Source organism: Gouania willdenowi, chromosome 7 (assembly GCF_900634775.1).
Source record: "Gouania willdenowi chromosome 7, fGouWil2.1, whole genome shotgun sequence".
Classification (NCBI taxonomy): domain Eukaryota; kingdom Metazoa; phylum Chordata; class Actinopteri; order Blenniiformes; family Gobiesocidae; genus Gouania; species Gouania willdenowi.
This window is the reverse complement of record NC_041050.1, coordinates 40110826-40137094: the sequence shown is the minus strand read 5'-3', so window position 1 is coordinate 40137094 and position 26269 is coordinate 40110826. Positions and strand designations below refer to the sequence as shown.

Below are 26269 nucleotides of genomic sequence, written 5' to 3'. Positions count from 1 at the left end.
AATCCAGGAGTAGTTGCTAAGGCAACTTGCTCTGTGAATATATGTTCATATTAATGAGACTGATTGATATGTAAGCTGCACAGAACAGAACACCGTGTGCTTGTTTTTTAAAAAGTTGTTGGACTTTGAGGCACAAATTACTGGTTATTACTATTATTACTTTGTCTGGATAGAGCTTTAAATCCCTGTTAGACTGTAAAATCCTATTCAAAGGAACAACTTTTTAGTTGAAACTATTGTTTACATTGATTTCTTTGCCATCAGTTCCTACAGATTCTCTAAAGAAGTAGTTTTGTCCCACGTGGCTTGCAGATGCACAGGACTGAGGATTTATTAAATAAATGTATTCATAAATTAGAGTTAATAAAAAATGTTTAATTTTACTCCAGTATTATTTACCAAATATTGTCCTTTGCTTTTTGTTATTAATAATCTCGCTGCTCGACTGATGATGGCTTTGGAATCAGGTTGTGTTAGAACTACGGTAATGATTGAGAAGTAAGAGCAATAAAAATCTGTGAGAAGGACAGACGAGCGCCGTGTGGAGACACAGTCACCTTCTCTCCATTTCACCACTGCTTGTTGTGGAGAGTTAGTATAAATCAACACATTTACGAGCATGGACCGAATACTGAAAAATACCTTCTTCAACCCAATACTTATCATTTTAAAATCAGCATCACTACTATAGCGCTGCGCTTTCATTATTATTTAATTTCCTGATATATAGTTTATCATTTTTTAATCAGACGGAGGGTTGGTCTCAGTTCTGGTGATCTTAGATCTCAGTGCAGCCTTTGATACAGTGGATCATCATCTACTGCTGCAGAGACTGGAAAGTGTTTTTGGGATTAAAGAAACAGCGCTGGGTTGGTTTAAATCCTACCAATCAGACAGAACCCACTTTGTTCATGTTAATAATCTCTCCTCAGCCAGAGTTAATCATGGAGTTCCACAAGGTTCAGTTTTAGGACCAATACTCTTTACATTATATATGCTTCCACTAGGTAACATTATCAGAGAACATTATATACATTTCCATTGCTATGCAGATGATACACAGCTTTATCTCTCAATGAAATCAGATGAAACTCATCAGTTATTAAAACTCCAGGATTGTCTTAATGACATCACATCCTGGATGAGTCAAAACTTTCTCCTTCTTAACCAGGATAAAACCATAGTGATTTTATTTGGTCTAAAACACCTCAGAAATGGTCAGATTAATCTCATCCAGAGATATTATCTTTGGATGAGATTAGATATTCGCTCTGTCACCCAGCATGACAGTAAAAAAAAAAAAAAAACTTAGGCGTTATCTTTGATACTGACTAATCCTTTAATTCTCATATTAAACAAATCACAAGGACAGCCTTCTTCCACCTCTGTAATATCTATAAAATCAAGAATATCTTGGTCCAGAGTGATGCGGAAAAACTAATCCATGCATGTGTTACATCTAGATTAGATTATTGTAACTCTCTACTGTCAGGATGTCCTAGTAACTCACTAAAAAGTCTCCAGTTAATTCAGAATGCTGCAGCTAGAATACTAACAGGTACTAACAGGAGAGAACATATTTCTACAGTATTGGCTTCTCTTCATTGGCTTCCTGTAAAATCTAGAATAGAGTTTAAAATCATCCTGTTAACATACAAAGATCTACATGATCTGGCTCCTGTATGTCTATAGAGACCTGTTAGTGTCCTATCGTCCAGGTAGATCACTCTGCTGGTCTTCTGGAAGTCCTAAAGTATCTAGAAGTAGAACAGGAGGAAGAGCTTTCAGCTACCAGGCTCCTCCCCTTTAGAACCAGCTCCCAGTCTCAGTACAGGAGGCTGTTACTCTACACCTTTAAGGCTAAACTTAAAACCTACTTATATGCTGAAACGTATACCATATAATAGCATTAACTTAACCGCTACAGCAGACATGGACTCGTCAATAAACGGTCACACTTACAGACCTTAGAATCACTGTTAGCTTATCAATAAACAGGAAGAGATTGATCACCTTTATAATAAGTGCTGACTAGGCACTGGGAGTGAGGCCCAAGGCCAACACATGATGACTTGATAATAATGTATCATGTTTTTCTGCAGTCAGTGTCTTCTCCTCGTCCTTCTCTCTCTGCTCTGTTTCAGGTGAAGCTGATGATGTCACTTCCTGATCTGTGGTTCACGGCTCAACTAGCCTGGAACACTCTGATGTTCTATCTCTCTATCCTGTTCTGTTGGTCCTTCTGTCCACTAACCACAACCAGTCCACGCAGATGGCTGCCAGCTCTGAACCTAGTTCTAACAGAGATTTATTCCTGTTAAAAGGCAGTCATTTCTTCCCACTGTCGCTAAATGCTTGTTCATGTGGATCTTGCTGGGTTTTTTGTTACTTATGATTATTTATTTTGATAAGTGCATTGAGATGACTTGTTGTAAATTGCGCCATACAAATAAAGTTGAACTGAATTTTACCTCTTTCCTCGCGTGACCTTTTTCTCCTTGACTCCTCACTTTGCCGAGCAAAAATGTAAACAACGCAGGTTCTGTGCCGCTCTCGGGTTACTTCTGCGTCTTCTTTGTTGGCGTTTATAGCGGTTGGCTCCACATTTATTGGGATGGTAGCAGGGGTTGCAAGGCTTTGTTGTCACGTGGCATTTGCTATGTTATGCCACCATCCCCCGCGCAGGAAATGGTGGCACGGACGTACAGACGTGCTATGTGAATTTAAAAAAAAGGCGTACCATAAAGATGACAATGTTTATCAATGTTTTTGTTGTGCATTATTGTAACTGAATTGTTAATTATTCGGTGTATCGATAAGGATCAATGTATTGTTACACCACTCGTACTCGACAGGATGTCACCTGATTTCTTCACAATAAAGTCAACTGTAAGTGGAATTATGATGACTTGGCAGTGCTTTAGAATAACTTCAGCTCACAGTAGTAGGCCACATACAAATACAAAGCAGGGTGAGTGGATGCTGATACACATTGTGTGCAGAGGTCAATAACTTTCTGCAGAAACGGTTGCTTCTGAACTCTGAACTTCATGTGTCTAAAGAGCTTTATGGAATTAGTTTCTATGGGAAAAAAGCTGCATTGACGCTATACATCACCAAGTGTAAGTAAAATGTCAGACGCAGTGATGTAAAGAATAGTGCCACTCGACTCTGGAGCAATGGAAGGATGAATCCCACTTCTGGAAGAGTCTGGCATGGATGGTTGCCAGAAAAACAATACTCATCAGACTCACTGCATTGTGCCAAACGTAATGTTGAGATGGAAGGAACAGGTAATACGTGATAGCTAAAGTATAAATAGCTGTAAAAGCTAAAAAGACCTCTTACAATAATTAAACCCTATAGATGAGGAATGGTACTGATGTGTGATGGCAGATATGTGGATAACCTTCAACAATGTAGGGAAACTTTAGATTTCTGTTGTCCATCAGATTTTTTGTGCTACAAACTAGGGCTGGGCAATATATTGTGATTCAAGATATATCAAGTTTTCTATTTTGAGAATTAAACCATCGACTGTATCGAGATATATATATATATATATATATATATATATTTAAACTTGTTTTTATTTATACAATCACATGAAATAGTTAACGAAAAAATTTCAAGATTTCTATCGAATATCGCTATTTTGAGAAAAAATATTGAAATATGAGTTTTGGTCCATATTGCCCAGCCCTACTACAAACTTCATCCTATCAACTTCAGGAATTATCTCAATCCTAGTTACATTATATGTATTACTTCTACAGTCTTTCTGAAAAAAATGCTTCATTTCGGTTTTACAACCTTGGGTCTTCTAAATGATTCATCCAAACGCAATTATATAAATATGCAAGTGTATTATTTAACACTTACAAATTACTGTTGTTCAATTAACTTTTTTTTTTTTTTTTTTTTTTAAATCATGAGAATCTTATCTAAACTTAAAAATTGAAAGTCGTGATATGTAATGTTTTTGTTAAAAAATGTGACAGATTAATCTCACCATGTTTAAACTGCCATTCATGCATTAGTCTTTCAATATCTTGCTACAGGTAAGCCACTGCACGAACAAATATTTGGTCTTACATCTTCACAAATGATGCAGGTACAACAGTTATTACTGAAAACACTGTCTCCCTTTGTTAAAAAAACAAAACTTAGGTTTGTGTTGATCTATTGCTGAGGATTAAAGCAGCAAGAGTTGGGGAAACAAAGCCAGTTTGAAGAGTACACCATCCATGGGAATAAAACAGCAACTCACTATGTTTCTACAGGACAGTCGCCTACGCAGCCACTTCCTGCGGCACAAAATAAAGGTTAAAAGCGAACTGGTGAATCACTGCAGACGATACGATAAACAATGAAAAACAAACAAAGCAAATATTGGTTTAACATGAAGACAACCAAAATAATCAAAAATGATTCGTCTTAATCAGCATGACAACATCTATGTTTAATTCAGCAACAAATCATTTCTAATTTCCTATGACAGTCCAATACATGACCAAAGTACAAAGGTTTAATGCAATCATTCAAAGGTGTGTCTGAGTCAGTTCTGACACTAAATATCCCATCAAATGTAAACATTTTAAATATTAATTAAATCTTATTCATAATTAGGGGTGAGTATTGGCAAGGATGTTGCAATACGATATGTCACGATATAATATTATCACGATATCTTGCTATATTGCAATATTCTACCCAGTTAATATCAAAATTAAATGTACAGATGCGGCTGTTTCTCTGCTAACACCTCAGCAGGATGTCTTGCTACTGTAGGTGAGCTCGTGAGTTAGCCGTGTCCCCACAATATTTCACGGGAGTGAGGCAAATCTTGCAGACGTTGTCTTTACCAAGCTTGTTTTTATTCCCTTTGAATTGGAAGCCAAAGTACTTCCAAACGTCAGCTTTGTACTGTGGAGGCGTTGTTATTTTGTGAGCCATGTTGTTTGGGATTTCAGTCAGTCCGCTTCTGCCACTGTGACCTTGACTACAGAAATGGCGCTGCGCCGCACAGCATAGTGGCTCTATGGTGCCATCTACCAGAGTGGAAGTGCGGAAGTGGCACAAAAAGAACAGGACCTGGTCAACATGCCCAGTAGTTAGGCTGCTCTGCTGAGAAGTGACAATGCCTCCAACAGTAGAAAACACACATCCAAGAAAATGTGAAAAATACAGAAAATACAAAAAAAAAAATATATATATATATATATGTTTTTTTTTTTTTAAATCAATTAAAAAAGAATAAAAAATAAATTCAAAATCGGCACCCAAAAACTCTTAATGTATCGTGAAATTAAAAAAATGTTCGCACCCCTATTCATAATACTATTAAAGCTTTAGTTATTGTACCAGAAAGAGTTGTGCAAACTAACAGAAAAAAAAAAAAAAAAACCTGAATTTTAAAAAATTGATGTGGAAAACAAAATTTGGGAAAGAAATTAAAACCCATATGCATTTAAATGTATGAAATATTTTTAAAAAATCGTAAATCGAAGCAAAATTGCATTATCTGTAAGAAAAATCGCAATTAGGTTTTTTTTGTCAAAATTGGGCAGCCCTATCTCCTACACTGTGCTTTTGACCCCCTATGCTGTGATTCAACCACTGTAAGGGGCTTTTTTGTTATTTTTTCCTGTTTTAATCAGTACCGTTGAAATAACTGTTGCACACTTGGAAACAAAAGGGACTACCAGGCGTGCACTGGTTGTTAAAACTGTCTTTTTAATCTGCATAACTGAGTAACAAATACTGTACATCAGCCGTATCAACTATTTAATACAGGCGATTTGCTCGGATGCTCCCTGAGGACCCCTGCAGCCACTTAGCTGCCCCTTTTGTTGCTAAAGCAACATTGAATAAAGGCAATTCAACGTGTTTTCCATGTAAACCACAATTCGGAATTACTATTTCCATGTAAACACGAAGCAGAATACTTTAATTCAGAATTATTTAATTCAGAATAATTAATTCCAAATGAAAAAAAAAAAACATCAGTAACTGTGGCCAATAACGTGCATCCCTAATCTTAAATGTCATGTTAAACTATATTGTATTTTCATGTAAATGTCTCTGAGATCCAGATTATTTTCTTATTAAAGGATCTCCATATTTAAAGTGTTACTTTGATGCAACAGTGCTTATATATAATCTTGGGGAACTTCAGTAACCATTGATGCACCTATAGGCAAACCGTGGTCAGGCACCAGCACATGATTCTGTGAATATACAGGCTTGTGTTGTTCCCATCAAAAAATAGCATCCCCGTGGGTAGTGTACACAAACTAGCCTGAATAATGTAATGTCATGGAAGTCATGTGTGCGTGACCTACAACATCCTGGACAAAGCTCGTCCCTGAAGCACAGCTTTTTCAGACTCTATCCTTTAATTTAAAAAGTGTGAAACAGTAATCATCGTGTACAAACGATCCTTTATGTTGACATTAGCATGGAAATTGAACAGCAGTGATATTCTTATAGCTATTAGACTGAAAAAGTCAAGTCTGTTAAACATTTGGATGATTTTCAAAAGGCAGCATAACCATTAGAGGTCAACCCAATTCAACCTATATAATATACATTTGTTTAGTGTTTCAATACCAGTATAATGTTAGTGATTACTACCCGGGTACTTATTAAACATAACTATTTGGTGCACGAATCAACCACTAAATGATGTGTTGTAGTAAATTAATCACTGTTTGCAGCTAAATTGTTTGGGGAAATTACTAATGCATGTTTCCAGCACATACTGTATGAGCACATGTTGGTACAACATTAGCACACATATGTAAACACATAAAAACACACGTACAGCACAAGCAAACATATGGACAATCATTTCAACCAGCATAGCTTAAAGAAGGCGTTTGGGGTGACAAAAGGTAGCAAAAAAATTCTATATTGAACTACAATAATTGAAAGAAAATATAATGGGCCCTTATAATTATGCTTTTGCAAAAAAATATGTGGCATTAGCGTAGCTTTTACAATTCCAAATTGCTTTTAAAGTGTGTATACAAAACACAAATGATCCCATTTTTTAGTAAAATCAACTGGTGAACATAGTAAAAAGACCCCATTGACCACATGTGTCAAACTCAATGCCCAGGGGCCAAATCCAGTCCTTTAGAATAGACAATCAAATTCAGCATGCAAAAGAAAGTTATAATAAATAATATTAAATTATTGTCTAAATTATCAAATAATCTACAGTTATAGATCTCTCAGCCCTTCTAAATTCCATGAAACTTCACAATATTTGGAGGATTCGCAATTTTCCCATGCTTTTATCACATGATGACAGTCAGTTTTAATCTCAAATTATTTAAATAATTCTCAATTTTTCCAAAATCCTGCAATTTTCTTTGAAATAATTCACAAAATTTCCTCAAATTACATAAAAATGGGTCACAAAATCAAATAAATTGAAATTAAAGATCCTGCAGGGACCGATATCTGCCACTTAATGCTTAACGATATTATCAGTGCCGTACATTTTTTATCATTTATTTATACTCAGAAGTACAAACTAGAGCACAATAATAATTAAATTGCTTATTTTCCCACCTAAAATCTGCAGCCCACTCAACTAACTTGTCAAACTGTCTCACCTGAACTCAAAAACATAGCACGCTTTAGGCAATCAATGAATAATGCAGAGATGAGGCAGATTCAAGTTGTCACAAAGCTTCCAGTCACCTTTAACCCCTTCAATCCACTCACACACACACTCTATATATATATATATATATATATATATATATATACAGTCAGTGTCATTCACACAATCTATTTAAATTCAAGCAATTGCAGAAGGAAAAGTAAAAATACCAACTTACGCTCAAAATCAGAATCATCATCCTCATCATCGTCACCGTTGGACTCCGTTTGCATGGGCTCCCCATCAAACATCACCCCTTTGCCCAACTTTACACCCATTCCACCTCCATCCTGACTTCTGGTGTCTCGCAAGCGAGTGAAGTACTGAACGGCAAAATCCACCAGGTCTGACGGCCTCTGTCTCAGCACCTCCACAGTGTATCCCTGTAGTAGCTCCGTCAGCCCCACCGGTATCTCAATACTCATGGCTGTGTGTGGCTCAGAGGCAGCGTTAGATAACCTGGAGAAAAAGGAGGAAAACTTCACTTCCAAAACAGTTTCATCTTTAGAACTAAAGCAGTATTGGCAGGAGACAGTTTGAGAATCATTCTGTATAACAGCTGAATAAATACAAAGATTATTAACAAACAAATAGAAATCAAAGTATTAATTCTTACAAGGGCTGAAACAATTCCTCGAATAATTTGACGACAAAAAAGCCTTGAGCCTTTGTTTGTTTCATGTCACCAAAGTCTGTATCACGTGATGGCCGCTTTGTACGAGCAGGATCAGGCCAGCTGTGGGGCGTTTTGGATGGGCTACAAAACCGCCTTCGTGGGTTTTCCGGTAGCTTTTCATCAACCAATCAGAAAGCCTTTGAAAAAAACTTAATTTCTGCTACTTGACTTTCGTCAAAGTCAAGTAAAAGTCATCGATTAATTGATGAAAAAAATCGACAGAATACTCGATTACAAAAATATTCGATAGCGGCAGCACTAATTGTTACATAATGTTTAAAGTTGTGCATAGATATCAACTTTATTGTTATTCAGATTTGCAAACAGTTCTCTTTAAAACGAGTTTGTTTCAAACTTTAGGCTCAGCAGTAACGTTTCATGGTCGTTTTCACAGTACATCAGAAGCTCCTTATCGTGATTCGAGAACCCAAACATCAGCAGCTGCAAAGGGCAGATATGAGTCTAAACATAGTGGTTCTCAAAGTGTGGGACCAATGATTGGTGGGAGTCACTTTATATATTATTACAGTAAGTACACAGAACTGCAATAAAAAAATTAATTCATTTGGTTCAAGTTCAGTTTGAGATTTATCTATATTACAATGTGTGAATGGATGTTTTATATACATCACTTTTTATTTGCCTTTCATTTTTCACAAACTAAACATGTCCATCAGGTTCCACTGCAGTCAGCAGTATTATGGTTTAACAAATAAACAAAAGGGTTTGGAGTAGATGATAAAATAATAATCTACAGGACAAACTAAAAAAAACTTCCTAAACAAACAATAAAGTGTCCTGAGTTTTAGGTTTTCTTGTAGATCAAAATTTTAAAAATGTCCAAATGCAGCAGCTTTGTGAATATTTAAATATAAAATAATCTGCAACAGTTTACAAGATAAAAGCTCCTAAAAGTCAAACATTCTAAAAAAATAAATAAAGTGCAAGCACGCAAATGCTCACATGACCAGAGGGGCGTTCCCAGGTTAAATTCAAACTCTGAGTATCCCATTCCTAAACACGAGGTATGTTCTTCTCTGAGTCTGTTACCATGGCAACATTGTCCTAAACCTGGTCGTTGGCAGGTTTTAACAAAGAAACCTTGGGTTTTTACCTGGCTCCGCCCACCTGAACATCACTTCTCAAAGAACACTAATGTACCTTGACACTGTTCTCTGATTATTAATAATGGTACGCTGTTTAATACTGTAATATAGGTGGAAGTATGGCGATCATAACGTAAAAGTTACTGTGGCGTAACGAGTTAAGGCTCCGTTCATGGGAGCGTAGCGGTTTTTTTTAATGACGTATTTTTTGGACGTCAACATGACTCTGGCGACTACGTTACACTAAAAATCAATATAAATGACACAATGTCAAGCTGCTTTCACTGTCGTTATAACCACTGTAACGGGAGGGCTCTATGCAGCATCCCTCTGCTGCTGCCCCGCCTCCTCAAACACATTTTATTAATATTAATAAAGCTCGTCACATCCCTGGAGCGATGAAGTGATGAAGCGACCAAAAAGCTGGACTAATCATGGGCGATTAAAGGCTATAGTCACTGAAGTGGTGTTCTTAGTGAATGCACCTTGGCTTTAGAACAGGCTCATATTCCACAAACACCAGCTTATTTCACAAATAAATATTGAAATATGAGTTTTGGCTCAAATCGTCCAGCACTAAGTGACTTACAGAAATGTCGCAGAAAAACAAGCTGTCAACTTGAGTGGGTGGCTAAACTGAGCTAGCTGAGCAGCTAACAACAGCATGAAAAAGCACAGTTAGGTGGATCACTAGAATAGAATAGAATACTTTTATTGTCATTATACAGAAAATACAACTAAATTATGAGACAACTCTTGTGGTGTGATATAAAGACAAAATCAAAAGATAGATAAGTGTATTTACAAGAGGAGTCACTAAGACAATAAGAAAAATACAGTGAGAACAACAAGCATAAATATATTGCAAGTAAGTCCTAACCCTAAACAAGCCACACTACAGAACTCACTCACACGTGCTGTCTCTTAAAGGTGAAAAAGCCAAAAGTGGAACATATTGTGCAGCTGTTTGTTAATAACTGAGCCTATGTGACATTTTTTTAAATTTAATCCAGAATTGTCTTTCTGGTCAGACTGAGTTAAAAATATTGAAATTTAATTCATAGAAGACAGTGCATATACTGTGTCTGAATGACATTTTCCAACAGTAAATTTAATACATAATTGTCTCTCTGATGAGACTTTATCAAGTTAAAAATATCGACAAATATATCGTATATAGCCATTATGAGAACAATTATTGAGAAATGAGTTTTGGTCCTTATCGTCCAGCACTAAGTGACTTACAGAAATGTCGCAGAAAAACGAGCTGTCAAGTTGGGTGGGTGGTCAAACCGAGCTAGCTGAGCGGCTAAAAAGCTAATGGCTAATGTGCATGTTATTTAATCCTCTTTGAGCTCAATTCTTAGCTTGTACTCACTGTAGTCAACGACTAACACTACAGTTACAGAGGGCTGAGTGTCTCTGAATGATAATCGTAAGTTAAACGCCGCAGGTGTTAGCTGTCATGCTAACTGAGGAGCCAACCTTCAGGAAAACACGCTTATAACAGTTCACTTACAGTGTAGAACACACGGTAGTTTGATTCAGTGGTGCCGCGCACACGGTGTAAGTAAACAAGTGTCCGTTAATAAGAACATTACGGTACTTACTGTAGGTTTTGTGTCCCCGGCTAAACTAAACTAGCCAGTCCCTCCTTCCTCCTCCTCCTTCCTTTTCTTCTTCTCTTATTATGTCGCCTCTTCTTCTTCTTCTTCTTTTGTATCGAGCGTAGCGTCTGTTTCCCTCCACAGCCTCCCGCCACTTGTTAGGTCCAAGTCTGACAATTTAACACCAAAAACGTCTATAAAGTGGCTGTTTTCCCGTGGGCAGCCAGCTGCACCGGGGAACAGAGAGAGGAAATAGTGGTGAGGGTGGGACTAGCCTGGATGTGACACTGAGGGGAGAGCTGCTAAGCTAACAATGCTAACTCACTTCGTTCAAAACCAGGTGATTAAATCCTGTTAGTTATCTAGAACCACCTGGAGCTCCAACAGAAACACCACATTAAAAACGTGTTATCCTGATATTCTAATCCTGATATTATCCTATCAGTAGTTTGTCTGAAAAATGTAAAGTGAATCTGTAATAAATGCCATTAAAGCTCAGCTGTAGAATATAAAGCCACTGTTTCTAAAACACCAATGAAACTGTGGAAGTGGGCGGGGCCAGTAAAAAGGATGATTGATGATGAAGACAGCCAATCAGGATGAAGCTTAACAATACTCCGGCCAATGATATGCAGGTAGAGAAGGAGAGGCGGAACCTGAAGGCAGAATCTTTTATTATTATTATTATTGAGCAAAAGTGTACAGTATATACAGATAACAAGGTACTTAAATGTAACCTTTCTTTTACTTATATTGTTATTTCTTTAATCCTTTATTTTTCTGTACTCTGTAAACCGGCTTTGAGTCCCAAAAAGCGCTATATGATGTATTATAATTATAATTATTATATGCAACCATCAGTAGAACAATAAATAATGTAAATTAATAATAAGCAAACAATAAAACAGTCTCAGACATTTCTCTTTGCACCGTCTCTTAAATTATTATTATTATTATTATTATTATTATTATTATTATTATTATTATTATTATTATTATTATTATTATTATTATCTTGTTATTTTATCGAGTTTGCACATTCTAGTCTAACTACTGTTTATATTTATACTTATTATCATCTTTTCTAGTTGATTGTTTATTATTGAATGTTTTCACTATTGGAGAGAGCACAGTTGACCGAGTCAAATTCCTCGTGTGTACAACATACACTTGGCGAATAAAGATGATTCTGATTCTGATTCTGATTCTGATATGTAAATATCTATATTCTTATACTTTTTATATTATTTTTCTATTTCTATGCATACTGTATGTATTGTTGTATTTATCTCCTTCATTGCTCTATGTTTCCTTTTGTTGTTTGTTTTTCTTACATTTTATCTGATCTGTAATGACATTTATTCACTATGAGATCAATAAAAGTGACTCTACTTTAATAGATAGGATAGTTTATTAAAATCAATACCACAAGTTCAATCTACACCACATATGTCAAACTCAAGGCTCGAGGGCCAAACTCGGCCCGCCACAGCATCTAGTCCGGCCTGCAGGATGATTTAGAGCAAAAACAGGTCATTTAGTAAATTATCATATAAGTTGCAAAACTACATTATTTACAGCTATTTTTAATCCCAATTATTTTTTTAAAACATGGAAAATTCTCGCAAATTCTCCCACAGAATTCTGGCAAATTACAAATGTTGAGAAAATAATTTATAATTCATGGTCAGTGTGTGTGTGTGTGTGTGTGTGTGTGTGTGTGTGTAGAGCATCCTCTCTACTAAAGCCGTTGTCATGGTCACTGGCTTTAATTCCCTAAACCTTGCTCTGATTGGCTGATTTGTCTCAGCTACAGTAGAGATAATCTTTTCTGCTCCTCCTGCTAAACAATGTTATTCTATTCTAGAACATGGTTTTATAATGAATGAACAAAGTAGCTTTTTACATGTTTTTCATCAGTTACAAACGTCTACATCTACACATAACATAATGACACGTGACTCTGGAGCCTTACTGTCTTATCCTTTCACTCATAAACACTTTTGTATTTTCATAGAGAAAATTATTTTGGGCAAATCAAGAATAAAGTTGAAATGTGGATATTAAAGACGAAATGTTGATATCAAAGTTAAAATTCCGAGAATAAAGTTGAAATGAAATGTCAAGATTGTGGACATTTAAAAAATAAACAGAAAATACATAATGGTGATAAAAGTCAAATGAGTAAATTGTAGTCATAGTCATTCATATTCTAATCTTTTATAGTCTCTGCTTTTTTCTTTTTACAAAGATCATCTGTTGGGAATCGATGTTGTAGCAAAATAACAGTTTTCTTTCTAAAGGATGGAGGAGAGCTAGAAAGTAGGCCATAGCACTAAGGAGAAAGTGAACGAGATTGCATGTCTTATATTATTTTATACTTCCCTTATTAGAACTGATCAGTGATTAAAGCATTTTGTGACAATGCTACTATGAATACCTGTAAAAGATGTACAGTAATATAGTCCGTTACCGTCAGTGAATAAAAAACTCTTTGATGAACTTATTTCATTTACAGTAGTATAAAAAAAGCATAAGCTACATTTGTATTATTTTCTAAGATTCAATCAATTGATGTGTTTTTTGTGACATGCTGGGCTTTTATTGTGGTAGTGCTTTGGCAGAGGAAGTGGGTCAACTTTCGCTAAAACTCAATGGGATGAAAATAAAGAAACGTGAGTGAAATCCTAGATTCATTCATATCTGAAGCTGTTTGTTAATGAATGTAATGGCTCAATGCTGCCCCCTACTGTTCACTGTTGATCTGACTTTAAACAAATATTTCATAAAACCAAAATAAAGCGGTTATTAAGTCAGTGATTCTCAACATGTGTCTCTATGTCTTCATTTTCATTATTCCATCAGAAAACCTTAAAAAGAGAATCTTGTTAAGCCCCTCCCCCTTTTTTAAAACCTATTTTTGCAACTCCCTTTGTCCCATTTTTGCCCCTTTTCAACATTTTTGACGCTTTTCAGATTTTAGCTTTTTTTGCAAATAAATACCCATTTCATCCTTTTTTGTCCATTTCTACAAAATATTTTTGATACTTTTATTCAATTTTTGCTCTTTCTTTAACCTTTTGTTATTGCCATTTTTCATCCAAATAAGCCACATTTTGCCTAAATCCCACTTATTTCCTTTTCATCTAATGTTTGCCACATTTCTTTTATTTAAGTTTCCTTTGCCGTTACACATATACTGTACTGTATACTGTACCTCCCGTTTCCTCTTTGTTGCCTCTCATGATGACTTTTTTGTCTATTTAGTAAATTTTTACTCTTTTTTTGCAAAGTTTTTACCTGTTTTTTTTGTCATTTTTTGTCATTTTTTGCTACTTTCTGACAATTAGTTGATTAAATGTGTTTTGTTAGGCATACTGTAGATCTTCTATTGTGGACATTTCTAAGGTTTTTGGTCACATTTGTAAGAACAGTGAATAAATAAAGGTTGATTTGACTCCACTTGTTTATCTGTGATTTAAAATAGATACAGTATCTTTCACCAGCCATATTTATGAATAAAGCCATCAGCTACTGAAACATTACATGAAAGAAAGAGAAACTCTTCAAACACATATTGTAGCGTGATCAGATGAATCTGAGAATCTTCACACACACTTTGAAGAGATTGGAATCAAAGTGACATTATGCATGTTATCAATGTCACCATCCACATACACAGTGTGTGTAAATGTGAGCAAAGCATTGGTGATAGAAGCTGTGTATGTTTCTACATCGTCCAGTTTTAATGAACAATAAACACTGAAATGAATGAAATCACACGTGTTGAACAGTCTAGTAGTTTATTGTGTAAGAGTGTGTGCACAATATGAACAGTCTAGAAACAAGTAATCACACATCATTCCATACCAACCACTATATACAGCTTATATACAACACTTAAAATCAATCATCAATTTCTGATATTCAACGTATAATGTGAGAGTAAAACTATATATTTATCTCCATCTTTATTAAAATATGTAATATTCAGTTTGTCACTTGATAACTGTGTATCAGCACTTGAATATTCAAATAAATCATGTATTTAAAGTGTTAAAAAGATGAAAATGAGCAGCTCACATGTTTATAAGGAAGACTCTAGAATCAGGGAAAATAGAATTTGTTGTACATTATACATAAAAGCATGGATTTAGTTAGATTTATTGATCACATTCATATTACATATGTTTGTGGATGGTTTCCCACACACATACATATAAACCTATATATTTACACACTTAACAGTAACTTCTGTGATTATTTTTATGACCGCCTTCTTCTAAAATGCAACGTGCTTCTTTGTAACAAAGTATAAAAGTAATATTTGTGTTTTGAACAAACCCACATGATGTAAACATGATGACAAACATATGAAAAGTATCACATGTTTGTAGCCATGGACGTGAACCAGATTAATATGAATCTGTTGTAAAAGCCTTTGATCTTAAACTATTGACCTGGAAGCGTCCACATGTGGTTCTCTTTATGTTTTTATGTCTGATATAAATTTAGTGATTTTACTATAAATGACCTGTGTTTAAAAGAAGAAAACCTGCTTCCTATGAATCATAAATAGATTCTGATTAATTAGGAATAAACAGACAGACACAGTTATCCAATCAGAACACAGAGACAGAGAAAACATGGAATAACTCTGCAGATGATTATTAAACATCACAAAGACACAGGTTGACCAAACGACAAACACTCAATACTGTATTTCCTTTATTAAATCACCATCATTTCACTGAAAAAATACTTCAAAATAGGACGAACTCTTTTTTTCTATAATGTATATTTTGAGCTGAAGGTGATATTTGTGAAATTTTAATAAGATACAGTAGATACTTTCTGTTGTTTTTAAAAATATATTAATCAAAACTGACAAAAGAAAGTGTATCTTATTGATTTACCTACAGTTGTTTGTTTATTGTGTTTCTTTTCTAAAAATCTGTTATTAAAAATGCTTCAACAAATGAAAACATAATTTTTACATTAAATAAAAAAAGGTAATTTTTTAAAATTACAATACATTAGTAATTTAATTTAAAAACATCCATTTCATGTAGTACAGCAGTGGAAGTTTTTCTTTCTCAAACATTGTTTTAAATCTTTTTTGGAGATAGATGACTGTATTTACACAATAACTAAGAACACACTATTAAAATGTCCTACTTTGATGTACATTTAGTTAGAATAAAGGAGCCTCAGATAAACAAAATATTCACTAATATTTTATTCTACAAACCTGAGAATTATCCCATAAACATGTTTTTAACCACATTTAAAGTCTTTTCTGAACTCAATCATCTTTATTTTCATTTCTCAAACCTCCAGAAACACTTCCTGTGCTTCAATCAGAACAAAACAATCCTGAATTATGAAAATAATAACAGGCTGATTGAAAAACCTCCCACACTCATAGCTTTAAATCCTGTTTGTTACTTTGTTCTGATGTAAATGAATGAACGTTTAAACATTCATATCCTGTTGTTTCAAAGGACACAAAAGGCTTTGAGGCACAAACACAGAAGAACCAGAAAAAGAAACGTAAGCAATGACTAAAACCTTTATGTCCTTCACTTCCTCTGTACGACTCTTTAATCCACTGGATTCTTGTACTTTCTCTTCATCGTGAGCTAACGATGCTAATTAGTCATAATAAAGGGAATCCTCTCTAAAGCCTGATGTCGGCTCCACATCCTCCAGCATAAATCATCACATTTTTCACTGGGTGATTATGTTGCTGCTGCCATGGTTACCAACAATTTCCTCTACAGCACCTCCATCACTCTCCACCCGCTGCATACAGTCAACCAGAGCAAAGCACTGTGTGCTCATACAGTAGACATTATTACATACTGTACATGTACTATGAAGACATTAATTATCTAATATAATCTGATATTTGTTCCAGAAAAACATCTAACCCTGGAAAACATAGGGTGCTCCTATATCCACTGATTTACTCTCTAACTTCAGCCACCAGAGCGTGTCAGCGCACTGTTTAAGGGAGAGTAAAGGTCCCTTAGGAGAGCTCTTCTTCTCTGCTTCATTGTCTACTACCAAACCTCAGAGTTGGAACTGTCGCCCCCTGTGGTCACTGATTAGTTTTTGGGTCACAAATGTTTATAATCTTCATGGCGCGTTCACACCAAACGCGTTTCAGGCGTCAAAACTGTGCCTCACATCCGTAGCTTGTGCGTTTAGGGGAGGGGCTTCTCTGTTGCTAGTGGTGTTCATACAGTGGATGATATTATCATCAGTTATGTTCATAATTCATACAGTGACTGTAAAGTGGTGGAACATTGTGATGAGAAGGTGTTTCTGGTCAGATGTATTTAGGTGTGACTCACTGTGATGTTCTACAGAAGTGTGGGTGGATGGAGAATAAAGTTTAGAGTTCTTTGATGAACACGCCCCCTCTGACTGCTGTTCATCAGCTCTACATTATCCAGACAGTGACTTGGCTTTATTTACTCCTCGGCGCCGTTTCTGGATTCATCAGAGCTGTGATTGGACGAGAGTCGCTTTCAGCGCTACTTCTGTTTCTCCCGTGCCCAGTTTGACGACCTGCTGACCAGCATCAGCGCTCACATCTCCTACCAGGACCACAACTACAGACGCTCTATGTCTGTCCATCTGTCTCCGCCTCCGGTTAGTGTTTTTCTTCTCATTCTTCTGAATACGTCACAGTTGGAGAAACCTCCTGATTGGTCGACGCGTTGTGATATGACCCAAAAGTTCAACAACTCCAACTCTAGCATTGGCTGCGCTGGAGGCGCCGGACGCACGTCAAAAAGTTGGAATCTCAAAACATAAACGCGGCGCACAGGAGGCGTGGCACCTCTGACACGCCCACCATATATTGTCTTTGTAAACCTGACGCTGTTGGTGCTCGTTTGGTGTGAACGTGTCATTAACTTTACCAACTGGAAAGACTTTATGAAAAATAAGACACACCTACTAGCATTCATTAGGTTGTTGCCTATTTGTAAGTACTTTAAATAACCACTAGGGGCAGTGTAGATGTTCTAAACCAACTCTGGGTTTTTCTGAACTAACATAAAACTAGACTCTGCTGCTTATTGCTGAGAGTGATGAGTCATGTGATGCTGATGATGAGTCATGCTCTTTGTAGACATCATAATTAATGCATCAATAATAGAAATATTGTCATGTTTCAGATGATAAAGATCTGATACCACTACACACGTCTAACACAGGTCCATGTGGAGATATTGATCCTAATTAAACATCATGTGACCAAACATAGAAATATAGACAAAAGCTATAGAGCAGACATGATGAAAAACAAGGTGTTCATCTAAAGAACAACTAACTGTAACTCTGAAGGTCAAAGGTCAAAGCAGAGGAAGAGAAACATTTCAATAAACAAGAAGAAAAATATAGAAAATATCTTTTTTTTAAATATCCTATATAATTTAAAGTTCAGATATGACCACATTAAGGTTTCCAGTGCTGTTATCTTCAAACATATAGACATTAAAAAATATTAAATAATTAAAAACTAACCAAAAAAAAACATATCGCAGTGATTTCTGACTGTAAATTACTGGTTATTCTAGTTCTTGTATTAATTTTAATAGTTTTTTTCATTTGCTGATGTGGGTTAAACTCATTTTAACTCAGGGCCAAATATTCATCACTTTAATATCATCGTGAACTAGTTTTCAATATAAATCAAATTCACTTCAAAAAATATTGATTTTGTTTTCAATTTTTGTGTAATTTAGAGGAATTTTGGAGAATTATTTGTGAGAAATGACAAGATTTATGAAAAACTTGTTTTCACTATTTAAAATAAAAAATGACATTCATGTGATATAAACAAAAGAAATATAAAAGAGTCTAAAAATATTGTGAGATATCCACATCTGGATTATTTGATCATTTTCTCTGTCATTTGTATTTTCTCTTTATGTGGACCGAATTAGATGCTCTAAAGGACCAGATTTGGGCCCCGGGCCTTGAGTTTGACACATAATAATAGTAGTATATTGTAGTGCTTCCTGGCTCTAGTTAATATGATAAACAGTAGATAGTCTGGTTCATTTACAGTATGTAATCAAATGATCTCATTGATTATGTAAACAATAATAAATCATATTTAAATGTCACATGGGAACAGCTGAGCAGCTGTAATGTTTGGTTAGTGGAGAGCGTTTCTCACCACATGTTTTAAATATTCATGTATGTTCATTATTAAGTCAGTAATATAAAAGCACTAATTATGGGACTTTTAAATATGTTTAAAATGTTGATAATGTTTTTTTTTTAATTGGCCAATAATAAAAATCAGGTTGAAAGCTTCAGTGTTTCCACTGTATGTTAGAATACATGGTTTACAGTAGTGGTTCCCAACCTTTTTGGGTCGTGACCCCATTTTCATATCACAAATTCCTGGTGACGCCCAGATATTACTTTTTGATCATGTTTGTGATATAGTGTGATATAATAATAACTGTATTTATTTTTTTTACTAGATTTATATTTGATGAAGTGAAGGTATTGCATGTGGTGTTTTTATTTTTTTTAAAAAAATCTTTTAATAATTTAATTAATAAACCATTTATTCATAAATTTTGACACTATCTTTTTTAATTACATTTATATTTGGGGAAGTGCAGATGTATAAATATAGTTGTCTGAGATTGTGTGTGGTGTTTTTATTTTGAAAAATAATGAATAATAATGTAAAATAATTACAAAAATATGATTTTAATCAGATTTATTTATTTTTTCCAGGCGACTTGATTTGAATATCAGGCGGGTCACGACCCCAAGGTTGAAAAACACTGGTTTACATACTCTATAAGAGCAGCCTGTAAAACAAGAGACATTCTAGTAAAATAATATTCAACGTTAAGTTATGATAAAGTTAAAAAAGTGCTCGTTATGACACAAATAACACATTGATAAACACATGCCACCACAGTTATAAAAAGTTGATTATTGCACTTGAGCTGCACTAGAAAAGATGATGATGATGATGATGATGATGATGATGATGTAATAAATCCACTTCCTGGGACACATGTGGTAAATCCCTGATTAAAAATCACGTTTTAAATATCTACAATAAGAAAAGTAGTTTATCACCATTGTGTGTTTGCTGAGTAGTACATAAGAGATTTAAGTAAAGAATAAAATGTTCATATATACTGTAGCTCCCTGTTAGATAATAATAATAAGCTATTAATAAGATGTTTTCATGTAATCTAATGAGCCTGTGGTTGTAGTGATGTAGGATCTGGGATGTGTTCTGTGATCCATGTGGTCACCTCCTTCAGAACCGACTCCACCACCTCAGGGAGGTCATGGTGTAGGGCGTGGTACCCCCCCTCATAGATCTGAAAAAGTCATGTAGAGATAACAATTACATTTTTTAAATTACGTTTTCAATTATCCATGTTCAGTTATGATTACAGTGACCTGCATTGTTTCCAATTACAATAAAAATTACATTTATTATTCCACCTGAGAGTTTCCTAATGTACAATTACTGATCCTTTAATAAATAACCTTATTAAACGTAACCTTCCTCTTGTGTTAGCTTTCTGTTAGCATCTCTAATGCTAACGGCTCAGTTTGATCCATGTCTATAATCATCTGTAAAATACACTAATAAATATTATTCATCATCTCATTTGTTTCTCATTCCAAGTTTTGCGTTAAACTAAATTATAATTGATAGATTTTAAATCACTAACAATTACATTATCTAATGTCAATTTACATTTCAATTATGATTACAACAGCAACAGATTTTTAAAATTACAATTATAATTACACCATAACTGTAATGAATTATCATTTTACAATTACAATTAGAATTGACACCTGCATGTTAATCTAATCATGTGACGTCAAACTGGTTTTATGCAGAAAAACAAGTCATTTCAACATTATTGTTCCTAGTTTACACTTCTACTTATAAATCACATATCAAGCAATAAGTGACAGATATCAGGTCCAACATCTGATCAATTTGTATTAAATTAAAGAAAAATTATGTAATAATTTGAAGAAAAATTAAGGATTTTGTAAGAAATTAGAGTTTTTTTCTTTCAACAGTTTAACATTAAAAATGTCTGCCATCATGTGATATAAGCACCGGGAAAACTGTGATCACCTGGAAATATTACAGACTTTCATTTACACAATGATTCATGTTTTATTTTTACTTTGCTCCAAAGGGCCAGATTTGGCCCCCGGACCTTGAGTTTGACACACATGGTCTAATTGGAGTCTCTAAGAAGTGACAAACATGTGTCTGAAATATTTGGTTACATAATGCTAAATTTAAAGTATTATTTTTACAGACTGTAAATATATAAAATACCTTGAGTTTCTTGTCTGAACTACCAGCGTTGTCGTTCATCATCTTAGAGCCACGTATGTCACACAGTTTGTCGTGGTCTCCGTGCAGCAGCAGAAAGGGCCAGCTGATGGAGGGGATCTCCCTCTCTATACGGGCTGCAGCCCCCATCAGCTGCACCCCAAACGACACCCGCAACCCCCCGTGGAAGTTCAGCTCATCTGTGTCGTAGGCCTCCACCTGCAGGGAGGAGCCAGAGATGACGATGATGACGGACCATGTGGGGTCTAGTAATGGATTTTAAAAAATATATTGAATAAAATTATGTTTTTGTATTTGTTTTTTGATTTTTTTGTGATGTTTTCCTTTTTCTTTAAAAAAAAATAAACACCATCACACAATCTTCAAACCACTTTATTCTATATGTTCACTTCCTTAAATATGAATCTAGTAAATAATAAAACTGTATATGTCTGTAGCAGAGTGGATAATACCCTGCTTAGAGACAGCTGTGGCTACAGATGTTTCTGTTATGGTCATAAACCCTAAACTGTTGTCATTGTCTAAAAATACCCACAAAATCAATATTTACAGTTACACAATGACTTAAAGCAGTTAATCTCCCATGTGATCATAATTAACATATGAGGTGAACATAGAAGTGGAAAGATAGAACAGTTTAGAACAAGCACAGGTTTGAATAAACGAGGACGATTAAAGGAAAGAAGAAATAAATATGTCGATCATTAAAATGTATTAAATAAATATCATTTTATATTTATATATATTATATTCATCAGTGGAATAGCAAAGATGACACGTCTACTGTCATCAGTCACATGACTCCTGTAAACACAGCTGGACAGTATTTATTAATGAAGAGACAGTCAAACATTATAGAAACATAATCTAAAAAGATACATTTTTAGTTTTTTTAAGTTATTAGTTTTTAAACAGTAACTTCATAAATCATATAAACTATGTTTACTTTCACAAACTTTGATCTGAGTTTATTTAGATTAATTAATAATGAATTAAAATCTAATCCATTAGTTGTCCAAAAACAACTATAGAACATAAAGATGGAATAAATGAGTAATAACACATTTTAAAGAATCTAACTTTATAAATAAATGGTATGAAACAATATTTATTTCTAAAGATCATCTCCTACCTTTGTATTTTCACTTCAGGTTCTAATTAAATTTACATCATTTTGTTTAATTTGTTGTTGTTTGTCTTTTATTTTTCAGTATTTTTTTCTCTTATTTTATTGTCGTTTTGTGAGTTTCTGCTAATATTTAGTATGATTATCACTTTTAACTAAAAATAAACATCATAAAACCCCATATTTTTACTGCTTTTAATTTGTTAATTGTCTTCTCTTTCTCTCTCTCTACCCTCTGTAGTGCCAGTGCGTACCCCTAGGGTACACGTACCCCCATTTGAGAAACACTGCTCTACAGAAGAGGATTAGGGACAATTTTGATGGAGAAAACTATTTTGGGGAAATCAAGAATAAAGTTGAGAAAATAAACTCAAAATACAATATGGTGATAAAAGTTGAAGGTTTGCTATAAAAGTCAAACTACAGGAGCTGACGAGGGTCAATCCCAGTTATAACGTGTGTGTGTGTGTGTGTGTGTACAGTCATAACTGCACACACACACGTTACTCCTCTTTTCTACAACCCAATGGTTCACTTTTCATTATTCACCGACATGTGCTGCCATTTTTATGAGTTTTCATCTAAAGTTGAGTCACTACAGAAATCACTACTGTCATATTTATAAACAACTGTACTAACATTAAACCTAAAGATCATCAGAGTTAAGGTTTGTGATGATGATGATGATATGATGATGATGATGATGAATATGATGATGATGATGATGATATGATGATGTCACTCACGTGCTTCTGGTCACGTGAAATCCACTTAGACTCAATGGATCCCAGACTGAGGCGAGGACACACTTGATTCAGGATTTTAGCGAAAAAAACCTGTAATTATAAGTATGTGTTACAAACAATTATTATCCAATAATTACAAAACACATTTACTATCAATAGTTAAACTTCAAAAGAGAGCAATAAGCTACTGTACATACATAATGCTAGATATGTTTATCAAACGTAGTTACTTTCATTTACAGATTTTGTTGTTTTTCAAACTATAAAAGTTGTTTAAGTAGAATCTGATAAAACACGTAAATTCATACAAATAAAACTATTTATTTAGCATTTAACATTTCTTAGTACGGGGTGCTTATCATCCAAAGGTTAGTTATTAATATACAAACAGATGTATTAAAAACCACTAAAGTGGGTCTAATATCCTAAAAATTAAATACTGACCAGCAGGTGTCCTCAGTGAGCAACGTTAGTAACTAAGGTGACTAATAATAATAATAATAATAAATAATCAAATAAAAATAGACTCACTATATATATGTAGCCTATATTACAGTGCTAAATATTATGCTGTGCACAGGCTACATGTTAGTCTGTTTAACATGAATAATAGACATAATCCAAACTGTAAGGTTTTCTGTTTTCTTATTTATAATTCACCATAGTCATAGCGCCACCTGTTGGTAAAAGGAAATCATAGACATTATATTTACACAGAACATTGCAGGAAAGTTTGTGATATAATCGTTGAAAATGTTCAGCTACATCTCAACACTTTAACATTTCTGCCACACATGCAACACACCTCTGTGTGTGTGTGTGTGTGTGTGTGTGTGTGTGTGTGTGTGTGTGTGTCCTACAGTCAGTGTCGTAGCCATTTATTCCAAATTAAAAACCCTTCTATCAATGATTAGCTAGAAACCATCCAGTGCTATTTAAACACAATAATAATATAGTTTTTGCAGATGTATGAGAGGCAGAAGTTGAACAGTAGGTTACATTAGGAGAAGTGCTGTTGAAATAATGATGTTACCTTTAATGGTGTGGCTGTATCTGGGTTCATTTGAACCATTGGGGCGATCAGAACCACTCCAGAGAAGTCACTGGGCCGTTCACAGGCCGTCAGGATAGAAATAGCTCCACCCTACAGGAAGAAATAAAAACATCACCATTTCTCTTGTGCTGGGCAGAGAAACTCAACACAAAAAACAATCCCTTACAAAATGAGAAAAATACATAATAAGAAAAAACAAAAACCCTGTCCAGGTTAACATACTGTAAATAAACTGTTCTTGTAATGAACTGATATATAAAAATCAGAATAGCAAAATGTAGAATTGAGCAATACAAGATGTTGATTTCCTCCGTCAGAGACAGAAATAGTAATATACATAATGACTATGTAAAATACATCAATCAATACAAATAATTATGTAATACACTTTCTCTCAATACACAGTGTAAGCAAAGATATGCCAAATAAAACATTGTGATTTATATCTCTAAATGTAATCCTTAGTGTATTTAATAAATGAGACCAGAATGAGATAAACAGAATAATATCTGTATAAATATAACTATATAGGCTGAGGCTACACTGTGCTTTGGGCAGCTGATAATATTCAGTGGTTATTAATGATCAGATTTAATTTAGAAATATCACCAAACAAAAGAAGCCTCTGAGTGCAGCGTCTGAGTCTTTACATGATGTTTGAGAACATCTATTAACGTTTTCCCAGAAATATAAAACCTCAGGACACTGTCACACCATATGAAGAAAAGTATGATATGGACATAAATCATAGTATTGATTGTCTTTTAATATCATAGGATATAAATAAGTTTGGTGAATAATCTGATAATTCCAAATATGATTCTAGTCCCACTCTGAGTGGTTTTACTAAAGCTGTTCAATAAGAAATATTTATTGTGAAGAAAAGAGAAGATGGTAGTAATTTACAGTAAATAAAAGAAGAAAGAGAAACCTGGTAAATTATAAGACTTTTCTAAGTCATAAAACTCCCTTAATACCAGTGGCGGATGCTTTAAGACTACAAGGGAACGTCAGCTTCCCCTAAAATCAGTGGTCAAATATGTAGTGTTGTGTGTACATTTCATTGACTAAATATATGACAGAACACATGTATGTTTAGTTCAGAATCAGCTTCTTATAACAGGAAACTGACAGTGACAGCGTGACGTTCTTCATTCATTACCGCAGCGTCACAGTGTTAATAAACAGTGGTGAAGTTCAGCTTCAATTGACTTCAATGGGAGAGGATTTAGTGGTTGATCCACTGCAGTCAAACTAGACGCTCATTGGATAAATGCTCGGTTATGACGCACTTAGTCCCGCCCATCGGACGCCGGGCTTCACAGGAGGTCTATGGAGCAGTGGGCTGGATCTGTCTGTTCCGGACGCTGGAATAATGGATGATGATTGGATGATCTGTCTCAGGCTAATTCAATTTTGATTGACAGCGAAATGAGCCAATCAGAGAGTATGACGTTGTAAGCACACAGGCGGGTTTTTCAAATATAACAGATACATTTTCTGAAGTAGGCAGAAAATGAGCTTCCCCTGCATGAAAGACCAGCAGCCGCCACTGCTTAATACATGCTGTCCTATAATATCCCTTATATTGTGCTCAATATGAATATGCCATAATGAGCCCATATTGACTTTTAACTATTTTTTAAAATAAATTTAGAATATCAAAGATCAGGCCTGACACAGGGTTTTATTAGTTCCACTTCAATAGGCATCGACGCTGCTGACTCATCAGTTTTAGACCATATAAATAAGTGATCTGAATACAAAGCACCATGAATACCACTCAAATGAAAGACTTACACACCCTGATGATTTAAATCTATATAAAGTTGAAGCTTTAATCGTTGGCCTTTTTTGGTTCATAAATATTCATTTATAAGCGAGTGTAGTTT

The 26269-nt window shown here is 34.7% G+C and overlaps 2 protein-coding genes across 3 annotated transcripts in view; both read right to left on the bottom strand.

The window, feature by feature from the left end:
• prkar2aa (protein kinase, cAMP-dependent, regulatory, type II, alpha A) overlaps positions 1 to 11589 on the bottom strand; it is a 51755-nt gene extending 40166 nt beyond the window's left edge. Inside the window, exons 1-3 of the mRNA XM_028453413.1 lie at positions 11390 to 11589; positions 11068 to 11291; positions 7854 to 8134 (exon numbers count right to left, since the gene is read on the bottom strand). Of these exons, the coding sequence (XP_028309214.1) occupies positions 7854 to 8100 (247 nt within the window). The 5' untranslated portion in view covers positions 8101 to 8134; positions 11068 to 11291; positions 11390 to 11589. The remainder of the gene's footprint in view (positions 1 to 7853; positions 8135 to 11067; positions 11292 to 11389) is intronic.
• A 7549-nt stretch (positions 11590 to 19138) lies between these two features.
• Positions 19139 to 26269, bottom strand: part of mgll (monoglyceride lipase) — a 50577-nt gene continuing 43446 nt past the window's right edge. For both annotated transcript variants that reach the window (XM_028452681.1, XM_028452680.1), the window contains 4 exons: positions 24357 to 24467; positions 23324 to 23413; positions 21434 to 21649; positions 19139 to 20441 (listed from right to left, as the gene is read on the bottom strand). In XM_028452681.1, the coding sequence (XP_028308482.1) occupies positions 20310 to 20441; positions 21434 to 21649; positions 23324 to 23413; positions 24357 to 24467 (549 nt within the window). In that variant the 3' untranslated portion in view covers positions 19139 to 20309. The remainder of the gene's footprint in view (positions 20442 to 21433; positions 21650 to 23323; positions 23414 to 24356; positions 24468 to 26269) is intronic.